General features: G+C 41.9%; 1 protein-coding gene across 1 annotated transcript in view; it reads right to left on the bottom strand.

Annotated features, from left to right (window-relative positions):
- Positions 1 to 20,711: 20,711 nt before the first annotated feature.
- MYO7A (myosin VIIA) overlaps positions 20,712 to 23,922 on the bottom strand; it is a 1,588,820-nt gene continuing 1,585,609 nt past the window's right edge. Inside the window, exon 49 of the mRNA XM_044073349.1 lies at positions 20,712 to 22,190. Within this exon, the coding sequence (XP_043929284.1) occupies positions 22,101 to 22,190 (90 nt within the window). The 3' untranslated portion in view covers positions 20,712 to 22,100. The remainder of the gene's footprint in view (positions 22,191 to 23,922) is intronic.

Here is a 23,922-nt window from a genome sequence, read left to right as displayed (position 1 = left end):
AGCTGAGAGATTAAGTCTACCATCTCAACGATGGGAGGGACCACACAAGATGTATCTGAGCCAGATCTGAAGGCCTCAAGAAACGTTTATTCCTCTTGGGAGGGGGTTTCAGTAAAACAACTGCCTTTCTGTCGAAAAAGTTTGAGGATTTCCCCAAATGAGACTTTCACAAGAGGTGATCTTGGGGAACCCTCCGCTTAATCAAAATCTGTGTCTTCGGTAAGAGACTCCTGTGGGAAGTTGACTTGCCTCCTCTTGCATGTATGTTTCTGAGGTACCTCAGTGGTGAAATGCTTTTTAGAGGACTCAGAAGACTGAGGGGGGTCTTAAATGTGGACCGTCTTGATTCTTGATGGAACGAGCTGTCCCTATGGGATAGGAAGTGCAGGATAAGGACCTAGGGCTTTTTGCTGGGGGATAGGTGGAGCATAAAGTGTAAGGGAATTCTGCTTACCAGAAAAGGAGAGTGTTCTCTCAATCACCATGAAAGCAGGCACCAAGGCAGAGTTCAAAACCACCGCAGTAGGAGGCAAGATATCCAAAACAGGTGGGTCTCAGCATCTGACCTTGCTCTGCTCCACGGCCGATGTCAGAGCCAAGCTGTCTTTTGCCAAATCTCTGACAGGAAGGGAAGGCTACAACAATTTTGGAATTGGTCCTCTACCTCCAGATCCAATGCTGATACTTCATCTCTGTGTGCCTTCTGGATCTGAGGCACTCAGAACAGGATGGATCAGGGATGTTGCTGGAGTAGAAGAGGACCGAGTCTTCAAATCTGGCAAGGACAACTCTTGGGTGACACTAACATCCAAGGCACCCAAACCCAGAAGACAGATTGGGGTAGGAGTGACCATGGGAAAGAGTGAAGGACCAAAGCTCACTAGTTTGACAGGGGTCAGAGCCAAGAGACCCCCCATCTGAATTTGGATCCTGAGGAACATCCTCTTCATCCTATCAACATCTGCTTCTTTCAAGCTTCTGGTATATAAGATTGATCTGGTGAAGGCAGAAGTCAGAGGAGGTCTGGAAGATCTCTGCATTGGTTTCTCCTGTAAGAAGGATGAGCACAGTCTAGGGGAAACTGGTTGTGGAGAAAATCTTGGCTCAAGTAAAGGTGAAGTCTGAGGCCCTATGACTATTTGATCTGAAGGGGGCGGTTGGATGTGAAGGTTTTGAAAGCTTTTGGGTCAGAAACAAAGAAGTCAGAGAAGAGGAAGAGTGGTCAGGATAGCACTTCCTTCTCTCTTTGCCTTTTTCCCTGAACTTGTCACAACTCTTCTCCCCTTTATGTCTGGTCTGAGGACTTCTTCACAGATGGGGAGCATCCATGGGCAGAGAATTAAGATTGGGATGAGTTTTCTCTGGGGGTGGTAGAAGTTCCTTCAAAATCAATTTGTTGCAACATTCAGCGATGGCCCACTAACCAAACACTGTGCAAACAGCATGCTCCTCATTAACATGCCCAAACAGTAGAAATAGTTCTGACGAGCATCAGAATTAAGGATTTTGTGATCACAGGTCTAAACTTTTTGAAGCGTGATGGTTTCAGAGCCATAATTAAAAGAAAAATAGTACTACCAAGATTGATAATAATAACTATAACAATAATAATAGTAACGCTATCCTATCGTAACCCTACCAGAGAAGACAAGAGAGACAGAGGCATCAATGGAGTGAGCAGAGAAGAAGAAAATCTGGAGACAAAAATCACAAAAGTTCAGAAACCTGAACATCAACATTGTTTTACTATGGTAAGTAAACACTTTGCCAACATGCCCTGTTCTCCACTGTAGAATGATCCCTGAGTTGGTATATTTAGTTAGGGGGGTGTGGGGGGAATAGACCCTCACCTTGGTGGGTTTTACTTAACTCGGTGTGAGTTTTGTTTACAGTTAGCCACATATTTACTTACTCTAGTAAAAATTGACGTTTGGTTTTCTGAACTTTCATGATTTTTGTCTCGGGATTTTGAAAGTCGCTCTTCTGGGAGAACTGAGCTGAAACTTAGCTGAAGTGAGCCTGAGTGAGGAGGACAAAGTCTGTTCTCTACGCAAGACAAAGAAGATCTGAGGTAATACTGTGGATAGGAGGGAATTTTGGGTAATGGGAGGAGCCTGAGCTGTGGAACCTAAAGTCTAGAGTAGTCAAAGTCAGATCCAGGGTCTGATCTGAAGACCAATCTATTGAGTAATGGATGGAAGAGACAACATCAGATTAAACAGTAATGTAGACAGCTATCATAGCATGTAGGCATCCCATATGTGCACATGACCTTAAGACCAAATAAGTACCACTATCTATCTGCGTACTATTCCAGAATAAATACCAATGGCACTGTGGGAAAAGTGCACCAAGGGGATGACACATCTCATCAATGATGTTTACTTTAAGAACAAGTAATGAATAAGAAATAGTGGTGCTGCGTGAAGAAACTTCCTATAAAATACATGGATGGAACAATTAGAACATCATGCTAAGTACCAATCAGCGGCTCATACAACACTGAACAGCCCTCCCCCCTTAACCCATTTCCTTCGCTTACATTCTTCCACACCCTGTTAAGACACTCAACCACAAAATTGGCCCACCCCCCAATAAAATGCAAACAAGTAAAAAAATATACTAATTACCCTACTGCCTATATTATTTCTATTTTACCAACTTACTGCCGACGAATAAAAACTTGACCGTGGTATTCATTACCCAAATGTTCAAACAGCCACCCACAACTTCACACATAACACCAAACACTTTACCATCCCCAGCACACCGAATCTACCACCCTCAACAAAATATCACCCCTGTAAAGCCACAAAACATAATCCTAAAGACAAAGACTACATAAAACTTATAAACAAACTCCTAAAGCTTAGAGTATCCTGTCACTATAACCTTATAACACATGGGGACATTCATCCCAACCCTGGCCCACCCACACCTAATAACCTTCACTGCCCTACCACAACCCCCACAGTCAAGCTACACCTTTCTACTCCCACTAATTCTCTCCTAGAATTTCACCTAAATATTAGAAGTATTAACAATAAGATTCCCAACATACACGCCTTCCTAGCAACCCACTCCCCAGACATGTGTCTTACGGAAACCTGGCTAAAACCTAGTACTACTGACAATGAGATACTACCTCCAGGATATAATATTCACCAGTTAGACTGTACTACAAGGAAAGGAGGTGGGATAGCATTCCTTTACAAAAATACTCTATTAATAGAGGCACCGTTCAACCACCCCAATTCAATAATGCAGAACTCCTCATAACCAAACTACAGATTAACCAGAACAAATGCTTGAACATTGTCTGTGCTTACATTCCACCAGGCAACAACTTAAATACCCTAGAGGATATCCTATACTGGTTATCCACTACCTATCCCCAAGAAACCATATTTCTTGGTGACTTCAATACCGAGTGGTACCTCTGCTCCTACGAACACCCCTCACCCCTATAAACTTATCTGGGTTTAAACAGACCATAACCTCTCCCATTAGGATAAACAAACTGACCAACAGGGAAAGTATTCTGGACTGGATCCTAGTTAATAACCAACCCCAACTGTACACAGCTGGCACTCTCCCTGATGACCTTAGCGACCATTTATTAACCTATATCATAAAATATAAGGCAGGAGACCCACACCAGACCAAATATAAAACACTTAGAAACAGGAAAAACTTTGACACTGCTATATTCCTAAATGAACTAAAAGCAGTTGACTGGTCAAAACTAAAACATCTACCATTAGAAGAGGCTATAGCTCACTTTAACACTAAATTCTTAAGTTTCCTTGATTCCCATGCTCCAGCACATACAATAAAATCTAGATCAAACACAGCACCATGGCTCACAAAAGATACCAAATCTAAAATCAAAACTAGAAACAGAGCCTGGGCCAGCTGGGGAGCAAATAAAGCCCCACCTGACCATCTAAAATGTTGTCAACTCAGAAATGATACAAAAAAAAATCTATTTTACTAGATAAAAAAGCTTCTACCAAAATCTCCTACAAAACACCAAAACAACCCTCAAAAGTCCTGGGCAGTCTTAAATTAGCTACTTCATCAGGGTCATTCTACCACCCCAACCCCGGCTATCCACACCCATAGTTCCCCAGAGACCATAGCTGGAGCTTATGATAACTTTTTCACAGAAACAATCCAATCCCTAGCAAATCAACTAACACCCACAAACTTAAACCACACCCATAATCTACCCACTAATCACCCCCAATTTAGCTTCCAACTGATATCCACTAGTTTTATCAAAACACTTATAAAAAAACTAAAACCTTCCATTCTTGCTGCTGACCTCCTCCCTGCAGAGTACCTGCAAATAGCTGCAGATGCCATTGCATATCCCATATCTATCCTTATCAACAGAACCTTATCCGAAAGCGCTATCCCATCCCTCTGGGAAATGTCCCACGTCATCCCACTCCATAAAGGTGGTAGTTCTACAGACACATCCAACTATAGACCCATTGCCATTCTTTCCCCACTAGCCAAAATAACGGAGAAATGTGTACACAAGCAACTAATGCAATACCTTACACAGAATAACTTACTATCCAACTCCCAGTATGGTTTCAGGCCATACCTCAGCACCACCTCAGCCCTCCTTTCCTTTACTAATGCTATAAACCAAAACAGGAATGACAATAGGCTATCCTCCTCCCTCTTTCTTGACCTATCAAAAGCCTTTGACATGGTCAACCATGAATTTCTCATTCTTTCTCTAAAATCTATTTCTCCTCAATAAGCACGCACTCCAGTGGTTCCAGTTCTACCTGACTGGTAGACAACAGACAGTTCTATGGCAGGACAAACTCTCCAGCCAGCTACCTCTCACAAATGGTGTCCATCAAGGCTCCATACTAGGTCCACTACTCTTCTCTATTTTTATCAACAACCTTCACACTGCTATCCCTAAACCTACCTGTATTCAATATGCAGATGATTCCACTCTGAACTGCTCAGCCACCTCCCCATCAGAACTGCAAATCCTAACAAGGAGAAGGTGACTGTGAGCTGTCTATCGGGAGCTAGGATCTGCCACATAACACACGCACTCAGGTCACTCCAAAGCAAGTACAAATATGACTCCGTCATTGTCCATGCTGGTGTGAATGATCTGAGACGTACCTTCCTGGACTACATGAAAAGAGACATAGAGGAGCTCTCCGATTATGTAGCCCAGGCTGGTATGACCCTGACCCTGAGCAGCATCTTGCCCTCACCAAGAATGATACCACAATACAAAGACAAGATGATCAGCTTTAACAATTGGCTCAAGTACTGGTGCCATTCTAAGGGGATCCAATGTCTGTCTGCCTGGGATGATATGTTGGACAAGCCACGCTGCTTCACAAGGGATGGCTTACACCTGTCACCACTGGGCTTCCGGATATTGGCTAAGGCTCTTGCCACCCCCATAGTGCCTTTTTTAGGCAAGGCTCAAAAGATAAACCCACCTCCTTAGAAAACAAAAAATGGAAAAAACTAAGGGTAATGCTGCTCAACGCCAGAAGTCTAAATCTCAAGATGCAGGCACTTGATGCACTCCTCAGCATGGAGAACATCGACGTCTGTGCAGTAACTGAAATCTGGTTCAAGGCTCCTGAGAGCACCCCAGCACTACCAGGCTATACCTCGTATCATGCTTTTCGGCCCCAAAACCCGGGCCAAACCACAAAGGGAGGGGGAGTGTCCATATTCATAAAGGACACCCACACCTCCAGGTTAGTAGCAACACATGAAGCATCAGAGACCATACAGGTGCAACTAACCATAGGCAAAACTGCTATACAACTGGTAGCATCTTACAGACCACCCTCCCAAACTCAAGAACCCCACTCAGCCTTCCTGAAGACATTGGAGGATATGAATGTATCACAAAATACCATCATACTGGGAGACTTCAACTACCCAAACATAGATTGGGTACATTATTCTAGCCCTAATACCCTAGCCCAAAGGTTCCTGGAATTCATAAATTCAAATGCACTGGAACAACTAGTCACCTCTCCCACTAGGGGAGATAATATACTAGACCTGATCATCACAAACATGGGGACAAAATGCTCCACACCGGAAGTATACCCCTCACTAGTGAGAAATGACCACAAACTAATCACCCTGGATATGCATATCCCACCTCCACCCCCAGCACAAAAGACCACAGTGAAAAACTTCTCAAAAGCAGACTTCACTCTTCTTAAGACTGAGATGGTATCCTTTAAGCCCACTGTGCCAGTGGATACCACATCCCACAATGCCGAATCCTTCACAAATGCTTTCTATGGACATCTCCAAGAATGCATGGATCATGCAATCCCAAACAAATCCAAGTCCCTCTCCACCAAATGTAAGCGTCCTGTCTGGTGGACCTCAGCCATAAACAAATTGTATAACAAAAGAAGGAAGCTACTGCACGTCAGAGCGAAATCCCATGAAGGGAAGACATCTCTGGTCAACATTAGCAGAAAACTACGTTCTCTCATAAAAACATCCAAGGCAAACTTTGAGAGAAAAATCACTAAGGACACTAAAGATAACCACAAAGCCTTCTTCAGCTATGTTAGAAACCTGGGCGGAAACCCTCAGATATGCTCAGAGTTGGTTCACAACAACAAAAAATACACTGAACCCACAGATATTTCTAACATTCTGGCTGACAGGTTCAGTGCAAATTTCTCCTCCTTCACCCCAAAAGAAGAAATACTTATCCCAGCTGAATGTAATCTCCTGTCATCTCAGATGTCCAAGTGAGAACCGCCCTAAACAAAGCAAAAAACACAGCATCAATGGGACCTGATGGTATCCCGGGGTGCGTGTTACGTGAACTCCAAGAGGAGCTAAACCCATACATAAAAATGCTATTTAACCTTAGCCTTACTTCGGGATATGTACCTAAACACTGGCGTACAGCAACAGTGGTCCCACTCCACAAGGGGGGGTGCCTCTACAGACCCTGGAAACTACCGCCCCATAAGCTTGACTAGCCTGGTCTGCAAAGCTATGGAAGAATCATTATGGAACTCATAAACAGAGACATAGGGGACCTACAGACGCTTGACCCCACCCAGTTCAGCTTTGTAAAGGGCAGATCCTGCCTTTTAAACCTGGTTGACTTTTTCGAAACAGTCACTAGAGCCATTGATGAGGGCAAAGCAGTCCATACAGCATACCTGGACTTGGCTAAGGCCTTCGACACAATACCCCACTCAGGCATCATAGATAAGCTAAACAGCTTAAAAGTAAACCCTTATGTCACTAGATGGGTTGCAAACTGGCTAAAGGACAGAACCCATAAAGTTAAAATCACTGGAGCAATGTCAGACTCAAAGCCAGTCACAAGTGGTGTCCCACAGGGATCTGTCCTGGGACCCCTCTTGTTCGGCATTTATTTCTCAGATGTTAAAGCAAACATGGGAGGGCTGTGGCTGACAAAGTTTGCAGATGACTGCAAACTAGGTGCCATAGTCGATACACCAGCAGATACACACATCCTACAAAAAGGCCTCACTGAAACAGGCAACTGGTGCCGTAGTCACGGCCTTAAACTAAATGCCAAAAAATGTATAGTCATCCCTTTTGGAAAAAACAAAGTACCCACAAATTATCACATAGACAGCAACCCACTGAGTATGGAAAAAGTAATCAGAGACCTAGGGACCCAAGTAGACAGCGACCTCTCATTTGACACCCACATTGCCAAAGTGGTTAGAAAAACATTCTACCTTGCACACCTCATCATGAAGGGTTTCACATCCAGATCCAAGGATGTCATTGTACCCCTATATTCCTCCCTCATCAGACTCATGATTGAGTACAATGCCCCATTTGGTATGTACCTCACCTGGCACTTGCAACAGCTGGAGAGACCACAAAAGTACCTCACCAAAAGGATCAAGGGTCTCCAACATATGTCTTATTCTGCCAGACTAAAGAAACTTCAGCTCCATTCAGTAGCATACCGCCTGCTCAGAGGTGATCTCTGCCTGACATACAAGGCCATGTCCAATCAGGATCTGATGGACATGCTCCACCTCAAAAAATCCAAATCCATCAGGACCACGAGAGCTAAAGACTTAAACCTCGGCACAAGTATGAATAGGACATGCTGGAGGGATAGATTCATAACCCAGAGGCTTCCCATGCTTTGGAACAGGATCCCAGTTCATATTAGGCAGAGCCCTTCACTGACTCTCTTCAAGAGAAATCTTGATGAGTGGATGGGAGATCGTAAGTTTACCCCAGGGGTCACATCTGTGTCACTGCTAGACAGGGGCACAGTAAACTAATTCTATTATATAAGGGGACTTTCACTGTGTCACTACTAGACAGAGGCACAGTATTCTAGATTTATTCTGTACATTTTTGTACCACTTCATGGGGTGGCAAAAGCCACATCACTATGGCTAGGCTTACAAATGCCCCAGGGCAGATAGCCTAGTACTATACTATGAAACTATGAAACTATGAAACTATGAAACTATGAAACTATAACCCAAAATACATTTAACACTATTAAGAACTGGCTCGCCAACCAATGCCTACTGCTGAACCCCAATAAAACTAAACTTCTACTTTTCAGCCCCCACTAGTAGATCTGCCACACTTTCATTCCCTGTCATGTCTAACAATGGTACCACTATCTCCCCAGATCAACATACCAAACTTCTAGGGGTGATCGTAGACAATAATCTCAAATTTGACCTACAGGTCAACAGAACCATAAAGACCATCAATAAGAAGATTGGATCACTGTATAGAAATAAGACATTTTTTAACCCCACAGGCTAGGACTGCAATCGCTCAGTCACACCTACTCTCTACTCTTTTTTATGCCTCACCTGTACTCTCAGACCTCAACAAATCCAAACTAGGAAAGCTGTCCCATAGCTACAACCATATTGCCAGATTCGCCACTGGCTCCACCTATAGAAGCCACCACTGCCAGAACCTGAAACAACTAGAGTGGCTAGAACTGCCCAGCTTAATTCAATTCAATCAGCTCTTAATAGTGCACAAAATTCTGTACAACCCTGAGGATACCCCCTCACTTATAAATATTATTAAGCCCTATAGCAACCTGAGATCCCTATGACCAGCCAACAAACTACTGGTCCAAACTCACAAAGCTAATAACTCTGCTGATGAATCCTTGTTTGCCAACTTTGTTGGCAAAACCTGGAATTTGTTGCCAAACTATATAACCCTACAATCCTCCAAAAGTCTCTTAAAAAAAACCTCAAAAAGTATCTCAAAGTGAACTGGCTTTGCCCATGTACCAACCCTGATTAAGTTATAAACTGAAAGCATAATCTGTAAATATCATAACATGCAACTACGTCATCAAGATCTATATACAATCTGACATCTCTTGCTTTTAATTGTGTCTGTCCATGAGAATTGTGAGTCCCTACTAGGGAACACTACTAAACCATTGTACATAATCACTTTGTTTTATATTTTCTAATGATATCTAACTTCTTGTGTAATTTATGTAAGTTTGTCTATTTGGAGCTTTTCTCCCCGGGCCTCCACTGAAAATGGACATATATCCAGTTGGACTATCCCGGTAAACAAATGTAAAATAAATAAATAAATAAATAAATCACTGTAAATGGATGAGCATTTACTGATCAGAGTCTGTGTTTTCCATTCCCATTAACCCACTGCAAAAGGAGATGACAAATGCCATTCATAGGATGGGCAACTAGGCTCCCACTAGTAGAGATAAGCCATGTGTGATAGCTGAAGACATGAAGTTTAACATGATGGATGAAGCCATGCAATGTCGGTCAATTAAGCATGCCATATACCAGTGTATTGCCAAAAGGATAAAGTACACAGGTGGTCTGGTGTCCAACACATTGTCTGGCATTATGGAATTCAACCCCTGTCAGTTCCCAATCTAGGTGGAGCAGCTCCTGCATTTTGTGGACAACCCAGAGTAGGAGGGCTTTGTGCTTCTGCTGACCACACATACTAATTAGGTAGGACATGAGCAACTCAGAGAAATTACTAATAGGTAGGACCTTTCTCATGAAAAGTACAATAGCAAATTGCCTGTATTTAACTAACAGCATTGTGAGTCAAAAGATTGATGAGAAGACATTGCCACCCACATATGTTATAATGTTTGACAACAGGGGGGTTGCCTGCTCTTTGATGCTTGACTCTGTACTAGAGAGTAGCAAGGACAATGCATACTTTTAAGGACAGCTTGTGTTATCTGTTACTGTAAGCAGAAGGTGCTTAGTGCCCTGTTGATTGCATTCTTCAAGGCTATGGTTTAAGGATACAGTCTTTAGTTTACCAAAATAATCTGGTTTCAGGTTCAAGGCACCAATATGGCTCAGATGTTACTGCTGTCCTGAAGATGTAGAAACTATTCACTTTAAGCTTTTTGGAACATGGGGAAATTGTGTGTATATCCATGTGAGGCAGCTGGTCTCCAGAAAAAAATTATGTCATCTGAAAATGCTATAGAATTAGGACATCAAAATCCCTCACTGCTCCTTTTTGGGGTTCTGGTGCAGTTTGGGCCTGATCTCATTTTTCCCACAGAACTCAACATCCAGATGAAGAGTTGCATAGAAAATTGAAGACCTTCTTTGACCTCAAGCCTGTATTCAGAGGTGTACTTATCAGAACCATTTAGCCTGAGCAGATTAGCATATCTGAGGTGCCAGGTGTATTATTACAAGGAAGGTGCCAGAGGTATTATTACAAGGAAGGTAACCATCTCCAAAGCAGCCAGAGATGGCATCCAGAGAATGGCTCCTGCAGCAAAGGAAGGTAACCATCTCTAAAGCAGCCAGAGATTGCATCCAGAGAATGGCTCCTGCAGCAAAGGAAGGTAACCATCTCCAAAGCAGCCAGAGATGGCTTCCAGAGAATGGCTCCTGCTGTTGCCTGATGGGGATCTAGCCTAAATGCTAACTGCTGTCAACCACAGTCTGCTATTGTGAACATTTTTTGCATCCACTGGGATGCAAGTTACTGAGCCATGTTTTAATTGGGCTGCAATGACTTGTAAACCTGTTCTGTGAATCACCTGATGCTTGTGGCTGCTGCGTATATCTTCAATCTCTTCCAGCACTAAAGTTCACTAATAAAGGTATCTTTCTGTACAAAACTTGTCTGTCCAAAAACACCAGGGACTGATGTGACACTCTGGAAAACTATTTCTATTGAATGAGTCGATGCACAATATAGGTTCATAGGTTCATAGGTTCATACTAGGCTATCTGCCCTGGGGCAATTATAAGCCTAGCCCGATTCTGTATGGCTTACGCCACCCCTTGATTTGAGTATACTGTGCCCTTTTTAAGGTTTAGTTTACTGTGCCTCTGTCTAATAGTGACACGGGAGTAATCCCTGGGACAAACCTACGATCCCCCATCCACCTATCGAGATTCTTCTTGAAGAGATTCAGTGAGGTGCTCTGCCTCACATGAACTGGAATTCTATTCCAGAGTGAAGGGAGCCTCTGGGTTGTGAACCTGTCCCTCCAGCAAGTTCTATTTATTTCTGTGCTGAGGTTCAAGTCCCTCAAGCATGTGGCTCTAAGGGATTTAGATTTACTGAGGTGGAGCATGTCCATTAATTCTGGATTTGACATAGCTTTGTATGTCAGGCATAGATCGCCTCGAAGTAGGCGGTATGCAACTGAGTAGAGCTGGAGTTTTTTTAACCAAGCAGCATATGGCATCTGTTTGAGACCCTTGATCCTCTTGGTGAGATACTTTTGGGGTCTCTCTAATTGCTGCAGGTGTCGGGTAAGGTACATCCCAAAAGGGGCATTATATTCTATGATGGGCCTGATGAGGGATGAATAAAGGCACGATTACCTCTCTTGATCTAGATGTGAAACCCTTCGTGATGAGATGGGCTATGTAAAAGATCTTTCTAACCACTTTGGCAATGTGGTTTTCAAAGGAGAGATTGCTATCAACTTGGGTCCCCAGGTCCCTAATAACTTTCTCTGTACTTAATGGGTTTCCGCCTATGTGGTAATTTGTGGGCACATTGTTTTGCCAAAGGGTATGACTATATATTTTTTGGCATTTAGCTTTAAACCATGGCGCTGGCACCAGTTATCTGTCTCTGTGAGACCTTTTTGAAGGATGTTTGTGTCAGCTGGAGAGTCGATTATGGGACCCAGTTTGCAGTCGCCTGCAAACTTGGTGAGCCATAGTCCTTCCATGTTTGCCTGTACCTCGGAAAAGTATATACCGAACAAGAGTGGTCCCAGGACAGAACCCTGTGGGATGCCACTTGTAACCGGTTTCGAGTCTGACATGGCTCCAGCAACTCTCACTCTGTGGGTTCTGTCTTTGAGCCAGTTTGCGACCCATCTTGTGACATAGGGGTTTATATTTAAGCTGGATAGCTTATCTATGATGCCCGAGTGGGGTATTGTGTCAAATGCCTTTGCAAGGTCCAGATAGGCTGTGTGGACTACCTTCCCTTCATCTATGGCTTTGGTGACTGTTTTGAAGAAGTCAACCAGGTTCAAAAGGCAGGATCTGCCCTTGACAAAGCCGAACTGGGTAGGATCTAGTGTCTGTAGGTCCCCAATGTCTTTGTTTATGAGCTCCATGATGATCCCCCTCTATAGCCTTGCAGACTAAGCTAGTCAGGCTTATGGGGCGATAGTTTCCAGGGTCCGTAGAGGCTCCACCTTTGTGGAGTGGGACCACTGTTGCTGTACGCCATTCTGTGGGCACATATCCTGTAGTGAGGCTGAGATTGTATAGCTGTTTTATTTGAGGGATTAGTTCCTCTTGGAGTTCATGTAGGATGCAACCTGGGATGCCATCTGGTCCCATGGAAGCAGTGTTTTTTGCTTTGGAGAGGGCAGCCTTCACCTGAGCATCAGAGATGTTTGGGAGGCAGCCCTCTGCCAGGATAGATACTTGCTCTTTTGGGAGGGAGGGGAGAAGTTTGCACTGAACCTGTCTGCCAGGATATTGGCGATGTCTGTGGGTTCAGTGTATTTTTTGTCGTTTAGAATCAACTCAGAACAAGTCTGGGAGTTGCATCCCAGGTTCCTAACATAACTGAAAAAGCCTTATGATTGTCTTTGGTGTCCTGTGCAATTTTTCTCTCGAAGCTGGCCTTGGAGGATTTTATGAGGGATTGTAATTTTGTGCTAGTACTGATCAGAGATGCCTTCCCTATTAGGGATTTTGCTCTATCATGTAGTAGCTTCCTCCTTCTGTTGTACAGTTTATTTATGGCAGGGGTCCACCAGACTGGACGCCTGCCTTTGGATGATTGGGTCTTGGTTTTGTTTGGGATAGCATGATCCATGAATTCCTGGAGATGTCCGTAGAATGCGTTTATATAGGATTCTGCAGTTTGGGCCATAGTTTCCACTGGCCCTGGGGCCTTGAAGGATTCCACTTTGGTTTTGAGAAGTGAGAAGTTTTTCACTGTGGTTTTCTGGGCTGGGGGTGGGGTCGGGATGTGGACATCCAGTGAAATTAATTTATGGTCTGATCTTACCAATGAGGGATATACTTCTGGTGTGGAGCATAGAGTCCCCATGTTGGTAATGATCAGGTCTAGTATGTTGTCCCCTCTTATGGGAGTGGTGACTAGTTGTTCCATAGCATTTGAGTTTATAATTTCCAGGAACCTTTGGGCTAAGGTGCTGGGGCTTGAGTAGTGCTCCCAGTCAATGTTTGGGTAGTTGAAGTCACCCAATATAATGGTGTTCAGAGAGATCTTCATGTTCTCCAATGTTTTCAGGAAAGCCGAGTGGGATTCCTGACTTTGAGAGGGTGGTCTGTAGGATGCTATAAACTGAAAAGCAGTCTTGCCCACTGTTAGTTGCACATGGATGGTCTCCGATAATTCGCAAGGCCACTAACCTGGAGGTGTGCAAGAGCTTGATAAATATGGAAACTTCCCCTCCTTTTGTGGTTCGGTCCGGGTTTTGGGGCCGAAAAGCATGATATGAGGTATAGCCTGGTAGTGCTGGGGTGCTCTCTGGATCCTTGAACCAGGTTTCTGTCACTGCACAGATAACGATGTTCTCCATACTGAGGAGAGCTTCGAGTGCATGCATCTTGAGGTTAAGACTTCTGGCGTTAAGCAGCATTACCCTTAGTTTCTTGTTCCTTGTGCTGTCTATGGGGGTGGGTTTGACTTTTGAGCCTTGCCTAAAAAAGGCACTATGGGAGTGGCAAGAGCCTTTGCCAATATCCGAAAGCCCAGTGGTGACAGCTGCAAGCCGTCCCTAGCGAAGCAACGTGGCTTGTCGGGCATGTCATCCCAGGCTGACAGACACTGGATCCCCTTTGAATGACACCAAAATTTTAGCCAATTGTTAAAATCGATCATTTTGTCTTTGTACTGTGGCATCATTCTAGGTGAGGGTAAGATGCTGCTCAAGGTCAGGGTCATACCAGCCTGGGCTACATGATCAGAGAGCTCCTTTATGTCTCTTTTCATGTAGTCCAGGGAGGTACGTCTCAGGTCATTCACACCAGCATGTACAATGACTGAGTCATATTTGTATTTGCTTTGGAGTGACCTGAGTGCTTGCATTATGAGGTTGATCCTAGCACCCAACAGGCAGCTCACCGTGACCTTCTCTTTGTTCAGCCTGGTGAACGGGATGTCAGTGTGTCTGACAAAAGAGTCACCTATTACAAGAGTATCAGGTGTGTTATTCAGCCTTAAGGGCTGTGGCTGCTTGGCACACTGACTTTGTGGGCTATGTGTTGTGCGTGTTTTGTTTTGAGGTAGCGTTTGCTTGGATGTCTGCTTTGGAGGTCTCTGTTGCTTAGGTAGATTTTTATTTAGAGCCTCCAGTATGTTTTTGTGTATTTATGTGTTTGGTTCGCTGATGTGGTGGGACTATGTGATACTGGAATTGTGTTGTGTGAGGTTACCTTCTCCTCCTGACTGGTTACAACAGTTTTGAGATGAGAGAACTCAGCCTCCAGTTTGGCTAAATAGTTGCATCTCTCACATATATTTGAACCTGTTTGGAGGAGGAGAGGGTTGTCTGTGTACATGAGACAGTTGTAACATTGCCTCAAAATTCCCAGATTCACCAGCTGGACTGGAGAGGAAACCATTGACTGACCTTTGGACATGCTAGAGTAATATAGGGAAACTGATTTAAGACGGACCAATAGAGGACAGGGTAATCATAGAAAGTATAAGAGTAAGTAGTGCTTATGGTTTAATAGTGCTAACTTGTAGGATTACTTAATTGGACCAGTGAGGGGCCTTAGAATGAGAATATGATGTTTAAATTGAGAGATAGAGCAGTTCTAAGGGAAAAAGTGAAGAGCAGACTTTGTGGAGCCAGGAATAGTTTAAACCCAATTAGGCGGCGCTGCCCGCTGTTGCGCTATGCACAAAAATGCGCAAAACCACGCAAAAAAGGGTTTTAAGAGAGGAAGATGAAGGAGTTAGGAATTGACCCAAAATGGCCAATAAAACTACAGTTTCAAGTCAGTAACCACTCCCACAGGGGCAGGCAGGCTGCTCAATGTTTTTCACTGCCACTGATCAACAGAGAGACTTCCCTTTAGCCCAAGCAAAAAATGGCCTCCAAGAAACTATCCTTTCAAAAGGGTGTAAACAACCCTTGCTTGCTTTATTGCTTTCTATATTTGTCCTAAATGGCAATATTTCTACAAAATGAACATTTACTATAGAGTATCTGAGTCTTAGTTTTGGTCCAGAGAGAGAGGATAGTCCAAGACAAAACCTACCTTATACCAAAAATGATCTAATCCCTTAAATACCACCACAAGGCTAATTATGTTTCATTGTGAAGAACAGGTATATCTGCTGGATTCTTTTCCTGCTGTCAAAAGGACCAGAAAGACCAATTCTGACATAGAAAACTTGAGAATTACCTGCCCAAGCTGCAATGCATACAGTCTCAGGATTCTAAATGTGGTATGAACCAGCATAAATGGGTTCTGTTTTGGAACACCCTCACAAAAGTAAAAATAGTCAGAAGGTGGTGGAAAACAACTGCTTCAGAAATACATTAGAAAACCTGTGTGTGTGTGTGTGTGGAGATTGGTAAACAGATCAAAGTCTAACACTGAACTGAGTAAAGATGTGAACCAGCTTGCAGGTCAATATAGAATATTACTGCTGTATTTTTATTTATAGCTGCTCAAAGTCCAAATTATGTTAGTAGGTTAAAAACTCCTTAACCATTATACCAAACCCCTCTCATGACTCCTGGTTTACCATCTCAGTTTCATTGATAAGTTGTATCAATCTTATCACAGCAGAACATATAAAAAAGGCTGCTAGAAGGAATGGAGTGTTTTTATAGGGTCATTTAGGGGATAGTTACAGAGACTGCTGCCACAATCTGCAAAATGTTGACAAAGCATGAACTCACAGACTGATATATCTCAAATACAAAGCAGTACATGTATTAGTGAGATTGCATGTGTTAGAATGCCCCTTAGTAGGAGAGCACAAAAGCACCAGGTATTCACATATAGGGACACTCAAACAGAGTCACACAAAAAGACAATGCACTGAGGTGTACAGGAGGAGAAGAAAAGAAGGGGAAGAAAAGAAGAAGAAAAAGGAAAGGCACAAGGAGAAACAGAACAGAACACACACACAGACAAGTGTGATACCAGACACACACACAAGTGCACACAATGAGAGACACTATGGAGACGTGATACCTGTAAGGAAAGGTGTCAGATACAAGTCATAGCCCATACATATATGTCCTTATGTGCATAACAAGATGCATGCAGATGTGTGTCCCCTGCTCATATATTACCATACCTTGCATAAAATAGTACAGCTACACACAGGAACACACCAGGTCGTACAGTATGAGATGGTCCAGAATAACCCCACCCCAAAACATGTCTCTCTGGAGAAACTTGCAAGGCACATTGCATCAAAGGCCATCACCACCTCCACGTCAAATGAAAGCTCTAGACACTAGCAAACACATATTTCCCCTAGGCTGACCTTCACAAATATTTGCCAATAACAACTACAGAATAATAAATACAGTGATATCCATTTATTATAACATTTGGGTTATTTTTGCCTAACTGCTGCTTCCTATCTGCTGGATTGAGCTTGTTCCAGGTTCATAGGTTCATCGGTGAGTACAAGGCTAATGGCCCTGGAGCCAGTACAAGCCTAGCCCAAGAATATCCCCAGTCAGTACAAGCCTAGCCCAAGAATATCCCCAGTCATCCTGTTGCTGGACGTTAGTTCCTTGTGCCCCTATCAATCAAGGCTGTTGAAGTGATTCCTGGGGTGAATTTCCTGTTACCCATCCACTCATCAAGACTTTTCTTGAAGAGGGCTAGTGAAGTGCTCTGCTTGACATGAATGGAGAGTCTATTCCAGAGTATGGGAAGTCTCTGGGTTAGGAACCTGTCCCTCCAGCAGGTTCTGTTTATTGTGGTGATGAGGTGGAAGTCTTTGGAGTGTGTGGTGTGAAGGGATTGAGACTTTTTCAGATGAAGCATGTCTAGCAACACTGGGTCAGACATGGTTTTGTATGCCAAGCAGAGATCACCTCTAAGTAGGCGATATGAGATGGAGTAAAGCTGGAGTTTCCTATAATAACTGTGATAAGTCTAAGTTTTATTTCATATTATCTAAGTCCTTTTTATCAATTTATATCAGTTTGTAGTTGCTTTTATTTCTATTATGTTTTTTTTTGCCATCTGTGTTTTTCTTCATTCTGACCTTATGACTATGAAAAGTGTATAAAGCTCTTTCAGCTTTTACTTTTGGAAATTCCAGTAAACAGCTAGACTGTATTTCCAAATTAAGTGGTTTACCCGTTAGAATTACTCCTGTTTTTCATTTGTAACGAGAAAGAGCCAGAATAGTTCAGGTGGCAGTTTATAAATATATTTGTTATTGGCTGTTGCATTCTCAGAGCGTACATTTCAAACCTTTGCGCCTTTCTGTGCTCATACTCTTTAGTGGGTGGGTGCCCCTCTAGGCACATTGGTTGTGATTATTCACCACTTTGTGATACAGCTCAGCTACTAATTAAGGAGAGAACAGAGAGGATGCTCAACTTTTCCTGCTGGAAGTCCAGAATCTTTTAGTCCAACTCCAGGTGATTAGTATACACTATATACTTAGTGTCCATAAACAAATTATTTTTTATGACTTTGTTCCTCTAGCTGTAATTCCTTCAACTAGAGGTATTTATTTCATTTTACACATTTTGATTTTGTGATTTTTTTTCTTTCTGTGTTATTTGCACACACTTAATCAGAAGACTTTCCCTGGAATTCAAAAAGCCTCATCATAAGTAGGAAGCCTTACCACAGCTCTTTTCCCATCACGGGACACTTTCACCATTGACAGATTGCTCTACTACTGAGATTTCTCTCTATCAGGAGCCTCAACATGGAGAGCAGCCCTGCTGGCCAGGCTTCATGGTAAGAAGGTAATTCAGGTGAGTGTCTAATTCTAATTATGCATGTGCTCTCTAATGGAAATGTCAGCAGCTCCCAATTTATGCTGTTGAATAATTCAGACAATTACTCAGCTATACAAATTTTTACTGCTAGAGGGTATGTTAGTACTGTCAAAAGACGACAGTCACCCATTCATTCCTATGGAAGCACTCACGGTACAGGTAACCTTGGTGAACATGTGTTTGTGAGGTGTGTGTGTGTGTGTGTGTGTGTGTGTGTGTGTGTGTGTGTCTGTGTGATGAAGCATATGCATGGGTGAATGGGTGTTTCCATGATTGTGATTGACTGGGGAGAGGGGCTGTTTTTGGGGGTACGTGACTGTTTTTGTTGGGAGGGGATATCTGGGAGTGAATGTATGTCAGGGTGTGTGCATGGGTGTCTGAATATGTGTATGGGGGTGTAGGGGTGCATTTAACAATGAAATGTTTGGGCCACCAGGGAAAAAAATGCCAGTGTTAGGACTGACAGTGCTAATATTAAACAAAGGATATTCAGAGATGTAATACTGAGCCAATAATGAGGTCTTTCTCATTGCAGCCATTCTGTTTCTGAATCACATTTTTTCACTGTAAAGCAAAATGACCTACCTTCACTAGGCAATTTATAGAAGCAGTGAGGATGTTTCTGAATCCTAGCGATTCTTTTTTATCATGTTTGTAGAAGCACCTTGTGCAGAATTTAACAATGACACATTTATCATGCCTTTCATGTTTCATCATGTCAGTCACTCCTACTGTTGTTCTTACAATAATTTGCCTCTCATTTGATCATACTTGATGTCACAAACAGAATGAATTGTATAACTCACTGTGTTCATGCTACTTGGCTTATTTCTTTAGTTCAGTAACAAATTTATCAAACGAGTCTGTAGGACCAGGTTCCTTATGAAGAATAAAAGGTAGATATGTGGAAAATGATTTGATAATGTTGCCATAATTAAAGTTTCTAGGATGCCACAGCAATATTTTATTTCTTTCCCTCTTGAAACTTAAATGCACTGTAAACATTCATAACTTCTTCCCTATAGCATGTAAACATAAAGTAAACTGTACCATATCAGGTTTCTTAGATATTCTGCTCATGGTCAGGAAAGAGGATTTTTGGATCCACAAAGTTCTAGTTCTTAAACTGCTCTGCAGACAGAATAATTTCCTGGAGCCTCTAGTTGTACCGTTTCTCTAATGAAAGAATAAATTACTTATCTGACATTGTTCCTGAAAACGTGCAACATCTGGAGTTTAACATTAAGAATAGGAAGTAATGAGTTTCTGTGCTGCCATCTTTATCAGGTTTAATGTTGAACTGCACAAAGCTTTACAGGAATGTAAGCCGCATGATACACATCTAGAACTCTAGATAATGTTAAGGGTGTGTGTCAATATCTTAAAGTTATGCACACGTATGTTACTCTGTCTCTGTCAGCATTTCCTGCCTGTGCGATTTACTAAATTTGCCATGGCTAACCTGCTGTATTATCTGTATCTTGCACTGTGTCCCTCTTTCTGTAATAGGTTTCTTATCAAGTAAATTATGTTTACCATAATTTCGGTCTGCACAGAACACTCCCTGTGTGAATAGCTTTACTGACACTTCACATAATTCATACATATACTCTTAGTATGTGCACAACAGTACCCCGCCTGCCTTACATACTACTGTTTCATGCATGCATTGATGAACGATTACTTTAGTGTGTTGATTCTGAGCTGCAAAGGTTTATTGTGTACAATGTACAGCGTGACAGTATATGAATCTATTAGCATTGTGGTTCTTAGCTTTTTATTCTTAGAAAAGCAGATGTTGATATAACTATATCAGTGAAATGGTCTACTCCAAGATATAGTGGGCAAACATTCCGTACCCCAGCAAGCAATGACAAGGTGCAGTAAGTGAGAAGACAGACAATAAGATAATAATGAATACTTGTCTTATATAACCCGATCAGCTCAAACTGTAGCACAAAACAAAATGTGATATATTCTCCAAGTCCAGATAATAACTTGGGCTCACAAATGACACACCAGCTTACTTATCACTTTTACGTTGTTCCACACTAGAATTCCCAGACATAGTGCGAGACCGTACAACTCTCAGGTGTGGTTCTACTGGATGAAAGAAATAACTTCTAGAAAAGCTATTTAACTGGAATTTAGAAGTGAAACTCTGACCAAGAACAAATGTTATACCACCCAAGGAAAAAGGACAATATGATCATTCACTTAAAAAAGAACATTTTATGGTTTCAGACAATTGTACAATATCAAAATGTACAACACGTACACCTGGTTAAATCACACAATCATCAGGAATAGTTTCAGGGATCAGAATATTGCCCTGTCTTCAGCTAAAATAACTTCAGAGTTGATTATATATAAAGTCCAGAGTTGCAGCTGTCTTCATTAAAAGACTGACAGTATGGAGTCTTCCCCTGTAGAAATTATGAATTTCTTTTTTTACCACAGATTTAGTTATATATTGACACTCTGCTTCCAGTATTTGTGCTTTTTTGGGCTATTTTAGTATATAGGTATCAGTCAGATGAGTATGCATGTGAGCCATTTTTGCAGTTTTATGTGGTATATGTGTTAGGGTGCAGCACTGTACTATTGCCTCCCACATGCATACATTTTTTATGCAGTGGTGCATTTTATATGTAGCACAGATAACTCACATCATGCCTAAATAAAAAGTTCATATATTCAGACTTAACTTTTAGTCACTTGGAACTGTACAAGCTGAGAGCTTTCAACTTTCTTGTTTCAACTTTGTGTAATCACATTAAAATATTTGCAATAATGAAAAAAAATATCATTAAATACATTTTAAAAAATATATGAAAACAGACCCAGATGTAAATATTCACCATGATAAAGGCTATGCAACATAGTCTGAAATACAACACAGCAGTTTTGTCCTGCATAATCAGACTTCTTACAGAACAGTATGCAAGTTTGTTGAGGATGTTTTTAGAGTTTCATCAGTTAGATAGGATTGAAGAAAAGGAAATAAAAGAGACATAAAGCAAATAAGGGAGTGTCTAGTCATACGGTTTATATAAACGATATTTGTGAAAGTTAAAGACAGAAAATCGCATTGTGAGAGTCACATCCTGTTCTGTGATCCTGTAACTTTAGTAGAAGACACACAGGCCACGCATACACACATATACATTCATACAGATAGGTATATAAATAGGTATTTTTTCATTCTCACACAGGCATATACATATTTATGTATCTATGCATAATTTATATTAATTTGTATATAAGCTGTGTTCTGGCGCACCAAACATGGCAACTCTAGAATGCAGCCAAAGTCAGTAGATGATAGAGATACACAAGTGGGGCAGACAACGGCTGTGTCGTAGTCAGTTCAACCATCTTGCTGTGATAACATAGCTGCCTGCCTTCACAAATAATCATCTTCACTAGATGGAGAAGTAAGGCCAGACTCCGAAATGTCCGAGTCAGATGAACTTTGAGATGGACTTCTGTTTGTTCTCCAGGCTTGTGCAGAAAATGACTTGTCCCAGCTGCAGGGATAGCCAACTAGTTTCAGCTGGTGAATGAGCTGCAAGGCTAACTGCCAGCGATTTTCCTCAGTTCACTTATTGCTTTTTGTGCTGCGTTGCTTGCTCATTGATGTCAACATCTGGCTAATATAAGACGTTAAGAGATCATCCATTTTATAGCCCTGTTGGAATATGAATACAGTAATCAATGATGATGCAAACCATTCAAGTCCAGCTTTATAGGTTCATAGGTTCATAGGGTCATAGGTTCATAGGGTCATAGGTTGGTACTAGGCTATCAGCCCTAGGGCCTATACAAGCCTAGCCATAAAACAACTTTCATTTTGCACAGCGGGCTTACTTTTTATTTCTTATTAACTTTTGAAATCATTTTTGAGTTAACTAAATTACACTTTACAATAGTGTACGCTAAATCTCTACTGATGTCAGAGAAAGTAGCTGACCAAGTTGTACTTACCCATTACAGTAACTGCTTGACTTTCTTACTGCTGCAGTAGTCTTTAAACTACATGGGCTGTTTTCTGCCTAGGAAACAACTGGCCAGCTTCAAAAAAGTTTGCTCTTCCCCTCACAAACACACACACACCTTCACAGTGACTGCTGATTAGCTAATCTCAAGAATGGAAATCAGCAGTCAGACTGAAGATTTCTTCAATACTTACTTGCCCATACAAGGACATAAACCAACCAATAATAACAAGAAAACATACAAAGTAGAATTAAACAAAACCTTGATTTATATTCCCACTACAACTATATACAAGAGCAGGGGATGGAGGGTGGGTGTGGCTAATGCAGCAGTGACAAACATGTACAGCCATGTACATTATTCCCACTGCTGCCATAGTATTCGGGTTGATTACCAAAATCTATCCAACCTGGAAGGAGGAAGGATACAGATCTAGGAGCCCCTGGAGAATGGTTCTAGCAAAGCTCAACCTGGACCATGAAAAGGAATTCAGTTTGTAATGTTTTGTAAAAGTATGTAAACAGCACAGTGGTGCTGCTTCTAAAATGCTTCTAGAGATCACTTCTTTCCAGAATGCCATTGAAGAAAACAAGGCTCTAATAGAATATGCCTTGATATTGCCTGGAATGGATTTGCCATGGTGGGAACAACAAAAAGCAACAACTGTCGAAACACCTAGATGTTGCCTATTTAGACACGGGATTGTCCTTGTTTTGTCTTTTGATGAAGAATAGCTAATTAGCTTTTCTAAAGGTTCTGTCAAGATAGTACCTGAGTTACCTATGCACATCTTCAGTGTGCAGAATCTTTTCTACCTGTTTTATGGTTCTGGGTAGGAAACTGGGACACTGATGGCTGATTCAAAGTAAATTCTAGAAACACTTTGGGCATGAATGAGTGGTTTGCTGTTAAATAGACCATGTCACTATGGAAAAACTGATAGGTCTCATTCACTCTGAGAGCTTGCAACTCAGATATTCTTCTTATAGATGTCAGAGCAATGATGAATACAGTTGTTCAAGTAAAGAACTTCATGAGCAGGTTCAAAATGAGACATAGTCAACTTCTCCCGCAGAAATGTGAGATCACAAGGGGGAGCATCCTGTTTATGGAGTGGTCTCAGGTGTAGAACTCCTTTCAGAAACTGTTCCACAAACAGAAATGAAAGAGAAGAATCTATGGGCAGATATGCTGAAATGGCCTCAAGATTAACATTTGTAGAGGAATAACACAGGCCAGAGGAAAATAACTAACACAAATATTTGAGAACCAGTTATACAAAATCCCTGATGGGCCCTGGTTATTGGTTAGGCACCAAGCAGAAAATCGCTTCTACTTACCAATATAGGATTTTCTAGTAGAAACTTTCTTTCCTCCTTTAGTACCTGTTGTACATCCTCATAAAATAAGTGCCTAAAAGGTAT

This window comes from Protopterus annectens, chromosome 5.part1 (assembly GCF_019279795.1).
Source record: "Protopterus annectens isolate FY-2018-M chromosome 5.part1, PAN1.0, whole genome shotgun sequence".
NCBI lineage: Eukaryota > Metazoa > Chordata > Ceratodontiformes > Protopteridae > Protopterus > Protopterus annectens.
This window is presented reverse-complemented; position numbering and strand designations above follow the sequence as displayed.